At 57.4% G+C, this 8,371-nt stretch overlaps 1 protein-coding gene across 1 annotated transcript in view; it reads left to right on the top strand.

Moving 5' to 3' along the window:
• Positions 1-704: 704 nt before the first annotated feature.
• HIP1R (huntingtin interacting protein 1 related) overlaps positions 705-8,371 on the top strand; it is a gene marked incomplete at its 5' end in the record, with an annotated part of 13,352 nt that continues 5,685 nt past the window's right edge. Inside the window, 19 exon segments of the mRNA XM_010176046.1 lie at positions 705-768; positions 1,192-1,334; positions 1,662-1,718; positions 1,971-2,051; positions 2,170-2,246; positions 2,553-2,614; positions 3,730-3,870; positions 4,349-4,406; positions 4,495-4,570; positions 4,760-4,897; positions 4,988-5,046; positions 5,117-5,189; positions 5,574-5,757; positions 5,832-5,920; positions 6,222-6,338; positions 6,770-6,871; positions 7,123-7,317; positions 7,573-7,720; positions 8,043-8,154. Of these exon segments, the coding sequence (XP_010174348.1) occupies positions 705-768; positions 1,192-1,334; positions 1,662-1,718; positions 1,971-2,051; positions 2,170-2,246; positions 2,553-2,614; positions 3,730-3,870; positions 4,349-4,406; positions 4,495-4,570; positions 4,760-4,897; positions 4,988-5,046; positions 5,117-5,189; positions 5,574-5,757; positions 5,832-5,920; positions 6,222-6,338; positions 6,770-6,871; positions 7,123-7,317; positions 7,573-7,720; positions 8,043-8,154 (1,976 nt within the window).

Genomic DNA, 8,371 nt, shown 5'->3' with positions numbered 1-8,371 from the left:
CTCAGTTGAGTCTGCAGGGAACTGGGGAGTAGGAGGAAGATCCTCATCAATCACCACAACTCATTTTTGCAGCCCATCATCATGCGGGAGACGCAACCGACGTCTGTCTGGAGTCATCTTTTGGAATAAACTCGTAATTTAAAGTGTGCTGTGATTGAACACATTCAAATGTAGATAATCCTCCTCTGATAATCACATTGCTCTGGATTTTTGCTCTGTCAAAACGGGCATCACGGCTGCCACTCCCTCCTTGCTTGGGGGCATGCAGCAACGTCAAAAAAAACACCCAACCCACCACCCTCTGGTTCAAAGGCTCCTTGTGATTAGACAAACAACCCTGGAATTTGGCATCTGGCTGTCGTTGCTTTAATGCTCCTTGGGCATCCTTGGGCACGGTGGTGCTGAGTTCAGGCTGTAAAAATGCAGAAATTTGTTTCCTGGGACAGGGACAGTGGGGAGCATCAGCGGTGCGGTCAGTAGTGGCCCAGGTCCCACTCATTGTGCCTGAGATGGAGGTTTTAACAGGCTGTGTCATGTGCGGATAAAAAAGCCTATTTTGACATGTCACAAACAGCTTTGGGGTGACAAACATGTTATAAAATTCAGGATATTCCCCCGGCAGCGCCAGCACTTCACTTTGAGGGGGGCAAGGTAGCTGTGAGGGTCGCGCTGCGTCTGACGGCCACTCTCTCCTTCTCTCACAGGCCATCAGCATCAGCAAAGCCATAAATACACAAGAAGCACCGGTGAAGGAGAAACATGCCCGCCGTATCCTTTCCCTCGGCTCATCCGGACGGTGCGGAGCAGATCCAGTGCTGAGGCAGGAGGGGTTCCACCCTGCGGTGGAGCCATGGGAGGTTTGGGAGATAGGAGACCTGTGCAGAGTTTGGTTGAGGGATGATGTCTTGTAGGTTCATCCATCAGGGAAAATACAAAGCAGGGCAGTGCAATAAAATTGGATTTCTTTGGTAATAAGATGCAAAGGGCCCTGGTGTGCCCTGCAGCAGGGGAAGGAGCACCAGGAAAAAATAAACGGGGGTTTTATCTGTGGGTTCAGCATCGCGCTGGTCAGCTCTGTGCCCGCAGTACACTTGGTGCTTGTCCCTTTCTAATGAAAGCTGAACAGGAATAGTCCCCAGCCCTGCCTGTCCCCTGCTCCTGAGTGTCCAGTTGGCCTTGACCACAGGGAAGGGATCATCCTGGGGACGCACCACGAGAAGGGAGCGTTCACCTTCTGGTCCTACGCCATCGGGCTGCCCCTGCCCAGCAGTGCCATCCTCAGCTGGAAGTTCTGCCATGTCCTGCACAAGGTCCTGCGTGATGGTCACCCCAACGTGAGTGTCCCCTCCAAAATGACCCTCCTGTGTTCCTGGCAGGGGGGAATTTTTGGCTTTTGCCGACATCTCTCTGTGCAGAGGGTGGGTTCCTTTCCCTGCCCTGGCCACCTTTCCCAGGCCGTGGGGCTGTGAAACACTCTGTTCTCTTGTGTCTTTTAAACCTCCACGTGCAAAGCCCCGACCTCTGGTTGCTGTTGAAGGTCTTGAACTTCTTCTCTCAAAGCTGGAGTGGCATAAGGGGCTGGATCCATCCCCTTCCTCAGCTTCAGGGCAGGCAGGTGCTCTCCCAGCTCCGTGCCAGCCCCACCATGGTTTTGTCCCCAGGTCCTCCAGGACTGCCAGCGGTATCGCAGCAACATCCGAGAGACAGGGGACCTGTGGGTGAGTGGGGTGAAGTGGAGGTTTGTGCCTTCCTGGGGGTTTTGAGGTGAGTGCTGAAAAGCATCGGGAGCACGAGGAGGGCAAAGCAGCACTTTAAATAACCCTCTGCCTCCCCGGGGTGATGGTTATGTGTGTGGTGAGGGGCAAGAGGGCGAGAGCTGTGGGGCTGCCATGGGTTTGCCGTGCCCAGGCTCTGCCAGATCCAGTTGCATCGCTCCGGATTCTTCACCTTTCCCCTCATGTCTCTGGCAGGGCCATTTGCACGACAGGTACGGGCAGCTGGTGAGCATCTACACACGGCTCCTCCTCACCAAGATCTCCTTCCACATCAAGGTGAGGGACTCTGCCACCTCCACACCCTGCCATGCCGGGGTTACGGGGCTTCACCGAGGGTTGTGTCACATCAGTAAAACAATTAGCAACAAGTGGTGTTTTTTTCCTTTCACCAAAGCATCCCGAGTTCCCCGCAGGCCTCGAAGTGTCGGATGAGGTGCTGGAAAAGACTGCGGGGACGGACGTGAACAACATGTGAGTGTCCTGACAGGGGCAAAGCACCCGCTGATGGGTTGCCGGCTCCGTGCTGCCTGGCTGGCAGCATCCTGCTAACGAAAGGGCTGCTGCTCGGGGCAACCAGCGGTGTTTTATCAATTGATCGGATGGTGCCTGATTCCTCCTGCACCCTCAGGGTGGTGAGGGGCGTAAATGCAGGGAGCAAAACCACCAAATTCTTGTCAGTCTTGGCTCTTGCTGGCACAGGGACCTGCAGTGAGCGTTGGCAGCTGGAGCAGGGATGTCTCTGCTTCTGGGTGACGGGGTTTTGGTTTTTTTTGGCAGCTTCCAGCTGACGGTCGAGCTGTTTGACTACCTGGATTGTGAGCTGAAGCTGTCAGAGTCAGGTGAGGAGGTGGCAGGTCCCTCCCGCTCGCTCCGGGGCTCTTGAGCAATAGTTTCGCTCTTTGGTCAGGAATGGAGTTCCAGCTCGGGAGGCTGAGGTCGGAGGCTCGGGTCCTTTCTCCTCCTCAGATGAGATTTCTGAGGTCGTTTCTCAACCAGATTCCCCTGTTGATGCTCTGTAGAGGTGGTGGTAGGAAAATATTTAAGGAATGATTTTAGCCCACCTGAGCGGTGCAGGGTGTTGTTTTCAGAGTGGTGCTGCTCTGAAATAGGTTTTTATTTATTTTTGGTCCAACCACGTTAATCATATGCCTTTCCCAAATCCTCTTTATCCCCCTGAAGCAGAGGTTGGAGCTCTACCTCTTTCTAAATACTCATTTCCCCTGGTTGAAATACCTCTGGGGAGGGCTGGAGGCCCCTGCCCATGTTTGCTTCTCTCACTTCCTTCTCCAGGAATTTTTATATGGCTTAAAAATGTGATGGTTTCTTCCTCCGTTGCGAGTCAGGAACAGAGAGCTGCCCTTGAAAACAGGGCACAGTGGGAGAGACCATGCTCCTGGCTCCCGTCAGCCTCCCCCTTCTCCCCCTGACCCAGTTATACGGAGAATTTATATTCATAAATACTTTAAAGCTGAGCAGGGAAGAAGCCAGGGTGGATACGCTGGCTGGATTTCTGCCAAGGGAAGGGATCTGTTTCCGAGCCGGGGCAGGCGAGGCTGCGGTGCCAGCGGGTCCGTCCCCTGCCCTGGGATCCTCTCCCAGCTGCTTGCACAGTTAAATAGAGGGGAGCAAAACCCCTCGCCTTCCTTGGCTCCATTGTGCAGCAGCAGCTCCTGAGGGCACCGTCCTGGGGTTAAATCCCTCCTTTTTTGGGGTCAGGGTATCGGCGACAGAGCTGAGCACCCCTTCCCTCTGCCGTCACACTGACTGTGGGTGTTTTTCTTGCATGGAAGGGGGTTGTTCCCAACTCAGTGGGACAGGACAGGGAACAACCTCAGCGTTCACCCTGTGTCTTGGCAAAGCCACATCCGTCGTGGTTAATGATCAAGCCGAGTCGCCCGGAGCAGGACGGCTCTGCAAACACGGCGCTGGCGCCTCACCACGCTCAACCCTTCAGTTTTCAGGCAGCTCAACACCTCGATGGCGATCTCGCAGATGTCGGCGGTGCAGTGCCGCCTGGCCCCCCTCATCCAGGTCATCCAGGACTGCAGCCACCTCTACCACTACGCCGTCAAGTTAATGTTCAAGCTGCACTCCTGTGAGTCCCTGGGGATTGTGCCCTGTGCTGGTCTCTTCCCAGTTTGAGCTTCTGACTGGATGTGGAGATCAGGCTTGTGTGGATGGAGGCATCTGTCACCATGTCCCCATATCCCAGCTGTGCTCTAAGGACCTACTCCATCCCACATAGACATCCCAGAGGAAGGGGTTAGAAGGACTTGTCCTTGATGAACTCAAACCGATGTGCCTTGGCCCGCCAGCTCCCTGCATGGGATTGCTGGGCAGCACAGTGCCAGGGGCCTCATGCGGGTATTTTGGGGTTCCCACATCCACCTCTCTCTGTGCCATGTCCCTGGTCCCTACACCAGAGATGGGGACTCCCCACTCCTGTCCTGACCCCTCACATCCTACTCCCACCTGGCCTCTACCCACTGGCTTTTGCAGCCAGAGGGATCTGGGCACATGTGAATGAATTTGCAGCCCCGGATCAGTCACGACTGTCCCCTCTATCGCCACAGGTCTACCCCCTGACACACTGCAGGGCCACCGAGACCGTTTCCACGAGCAATTTCGCAGGTAACCCAGGGCTGGGGTGGGCTGGTGGGGTCCCCTCCCTGCTGCCAAGCCCACCCTGTAAGAGGGTTTTTCTTTCTCCCCTCTCCAGCCTCAAAAACTTCTTTAAGAAAGCATCCGACATGCTGTATTTCAAGCGGCTCATCCAGATCCCCCGGCTGCCCGAGGTACGGTGGGATTTCAGTCGTACACGATGCTTTAGAGATCCTGTGGGTTCAGGGTGCATGGGGGAGTCCCCACAGATGGGTTCAGGGTCTGGGGACACTGTGGAGGGACCCACCAGCCCATCTCAGCAGCACAGGGATGGCAGTCCCCAAAACCCCAGGTGATGCCGCCATGACTTCTTGTCCCCACAGAGTCCCCCAAACTTCTTGCGGGCGTCTGCGCTGGATGAGCACGTGAAGCCAGTGGTTGTCATCCCCGAGGAAGCTCCTGAGGACGAGGAGCCAGAGAACCTCATTGAGATCAGCACAACTTCCACCACAGAGCCGCAGGTGAGGGCATGAGAATGGGATGGGGACCCTGGGATGGGTGGGACAGACACCCACAGCCTGGCTTAGCTTGACACCCTCTGTCTTCCCCAGATCACCTCAGATATATTTGAGCAAACCTTTGGGCCACCCAACGGCATTCGGGATGACAGGTATGGGGGTCCATGGTGGCAGAGGTGGGGCAACCACTGCTGCGTGGGACCAACCTGTCTCTCTCTGCAGGGATGCGCAGATCGAGAGCCTGAAGAAGGAGGTGGACATGCTCCGTGCAGAGATGGAGAAGATTAAACTGGAGGTAAAGCCCAGCTGGGGAGCAGTTGGTGTGGGAGAGCGGAGTGGTTTTTGGTGCTGTAGCGTGGAAACCCCAAGAAGGTGCAGCAGGAGCAGGGTCGTGGCACCCAGCACTGTGTTTTGGGGCCTCTTCCACTGCTAGAACCCGACTCCTGATGGAGATGGGGTGGAGGCATGTGAGACCTGTCCCTTGCTGTCCCAACTGGATGTTAGCAGAGGGGACAGAGCGGCTACAGGGGCCAAGGGAAGAGAGAGCCTTCCTGTGCATTTGCCCACGGCTGCTTTGCCCAAATTGCAGCCAGACACCAGGTTGGGGCTGTTGGGGAGGACGGGGTTGTTGCTGGCATCGGTGCCGGGCAGTACTCGAGTGCCTGACGGTGTCCTGCAGGCGCAGCGGTACATCACGCAGCTCAAGGCGCAGGTGAACAGCCTGGAGGGTGAAGTGGAGGAGCAGCGCAAGCAGAAGCAGAAGGCGCTGGTGGACAACGAGCAGCTGCGGGATGAACTGGAGAGGCTGCAGAGGGCAAAGCAGGACAGTGACAGGTCCCAGCGTCTCTGTGCCGAAGCAGAAAGTAGGTGCCCTACAGTGCCCGTTGGCCGTGGGACGCCCACGCCGCGGTTGCTGATGCTTTCTCACCCCATCCAGAGAAAGCCAACGCCACTGAGATCCGCTACACGAAACTGAAGGAGAAGCACAATGAGCTTATCAACACGCACGCCGAGCTCCTGAGGAAGGTAATGCTGCTGCCTGCGCCGGGCAGGGACTGACCGCTGCCTTTGTTCCTCTGCCGCCGCCGGTGTGGCTCGTGCGTGCCCAGCCCCATCTCGTATCAGTCCCATTGTCCTGCACCCAGGGACCTCTGAGCACCGGGTGGGGGGCACCCTTTGAATTCATGTCCACTCATGGCCAGTGTTTTGGATGCTGTGAAAAAGGCATCTCCGAGCTACACCCCCAGCCAGAATTTGGACAGAACGAGTGTGGCGATGGCGAGGGTCCCCCCTCCGAACGCCCGCTAAGCCCCGTGTCCCTGCACAGAACGCTGACACCGCCAAGCAGCTGACGGTCACGCAGCAGAGCCAGGAGGAGGTGGCACGTGTCAAGGAGCAGCTGGCGTTTCAGGTGGAGCAGGTCAAGCGGGAGGCTGAGATGAAGGTGAGCCCGAGTCCATCCCCGCCATTCCGGCACCGAGCCCTTCCCAGCCTGGGAAACGCGGTGGCTGTGCACGGTTTGGACACAGGGGGTAGGGGTGGTTGTTGGTGTCAGTCCCTGATCCGAGGAAGAGTTGCCCTGGCTCCCCAGAAGGGTGTTATTTACTGCGTGCTTCCTTCACTCTTGCCCAAATCTGTCATTTCTTCCCCCAAGAAAATGCCACAATAGAAATTGATGGGTTTGGGGGCTTTTGTTCTGCGGGGCCCAAGCTGGAGGCTGTTCCCAAAATTCCTGCGCTGGGGAAAATACCCTGGAAACCCCTCCTGCAAAACACGGCCGGGGTCGTTCCCGCTGTCCTGGCCACGTGCCGGTGCTGAGCGGGGCCAGAGCGCGTTTGCAGCGGCTGAGCCCCCGGCACGGGTGTGCCATTGCAGCTGGAGGACCAGAGCGTGCAGATGGAGCAGCTGCGGCAGGAGCTGGACGCCCGGCGGGACGAGCTGGACCAGGCGCAGCGCTCGCTCAGCCACGCCAAGCAGGTACGAGGCTGGAGGCACAGGATGCACCCAAATCCCCATCACAAATCCCTGTCATGCAAGACAACACCCCTGCCACCACTGCCAAGCCAGCGCTGCAAATGGTAGCCCAGGGAGGTGTCACGGGGCTGAACGTGGGGTCCACCCCATCAGTGTCATGAGCTGGGCATGTCCTCAGCTCCCCCCTTGCGCAACCATTGGGCTCACAACGTGGTGACAGGTGAGTGACAGGGGTCTCCTGACCCCACTGGCAGGCAAGTGCAGAGCTCAGCGCCCAGGTGGAGGCCCTGCATGCTGAGAAGGAGGTGCTGAGGCGGTCGGTGAGTGAGAAGGAGTGTGAGGTGCTCTCTGCGCGTGGCCTCGTCGAGGAGAAGGAGCTGCAGCTGAGCCAGGAGGCGGACAAAGCCACGAGGGAGATCCGTGAGCTGCAGGGCAGGCTCCTGGAGAAGGTACGGTGCTGTGTGGAGAGCCCAGCACCCCTCTGCTCGCTGGGGTGAGGTATTTTTGGGGGGTACTGAGCAGTCAAGGGGTTCAGCTGAGCCATTGCTGATGAAGCCGGTGGGATGTGACTTACACCAGCAATAATGAGATGCTTGGGTCTAATCCTGCAAACGGGCTCTTGAGTGATACACTGGTGGTGGAGCTGTGGTGACAGAGGTCCTGTGTCCCAGCTGTGCCACTCACCTGTTCCTCCTGCCTCGCAGAGCAACCAGGAGCAGAGCCTGCAACAGAAGCTGCTGGATGAGCAGTTCGGCATCCTGCAGGAGACGGTGCGGGAGGCGGAGGACATCCTCCGAGACGCGATGGCCAAGCTGGATGACCCGCTGCACCTCCGCTGCACCAGCTCCCCAGGTACATCCTGCTCTACCATGGGGGCTGCAACCCACAGTCACTTCTCTCTACAAGACAGAGAACATTGCATCTCAGCTTCCTCCAGGCATTTTTCCCTACTATACATCACGCCCAAGGAGACTGGGGTCAGACTTCCCAGAAGTGAATGTTTAGCTCTCATCTCAGCACTGTTTTGCTCAGATTTTAGTGCTGTTCCCCAGCCAGGGCCATGAGGACCTGATCTGTCTTGGCTTCCGCTCAGTGGTGCCTCATGGAGTCAGCACTCGTGCTTGTTCAGACCCTCAGCAGCCTGATTGTGCTAAGAAAGCTAAATTAATTACAGATTACCTGCTCAGCCGGGCGCAGGCAGCGCTGGAGTCCACGGACGCCCTGGAGAACGGACACGCGCAGTACGTGGCCTCCATGGCAGGTACCTGGGGCTGGGGACTGGTGGCATTGCTTGCATCTTGCTTTATTTTATACATCCAGTGGCCCCTGGCTACTCCGGGTCTGTTGGCAAGTGTGCAATGCCCTGGTGATGGGAGGACGTGGCAGGTGGAGTGGAGGGTCCCCACGCACTTGTTTGAGGAGCAGCCTACGAGTGGAGGGGTCAATTCTGACCTCTCCAAGCTCTTGTTCTGATCCTGGGCTGCCTTCAAGGGTGGGTTGCAG

The sequence above is a fragment of the Antrostomus carolinensis genome, unplaced genomic scaffold (assembly GCF_000700745.2).
Source record: "Antrostomus carolinensis isolate BGI_N321 unplaced genomic scaffold, ASM70074v2 scaffold40059, whole genome shotgun sequence".
Taxonomy (NCBI): Eukaryota; Metazoa; Chordata; class Aves; order Caprimulgiformes; family Caprimulgidae; genus Antrostomus; species Antrostomus carolinensis.
Note: the sequence above shows the minus strand (reverse complement) of the source record. Positions and strands in the feature narration are given on the sequence as shown.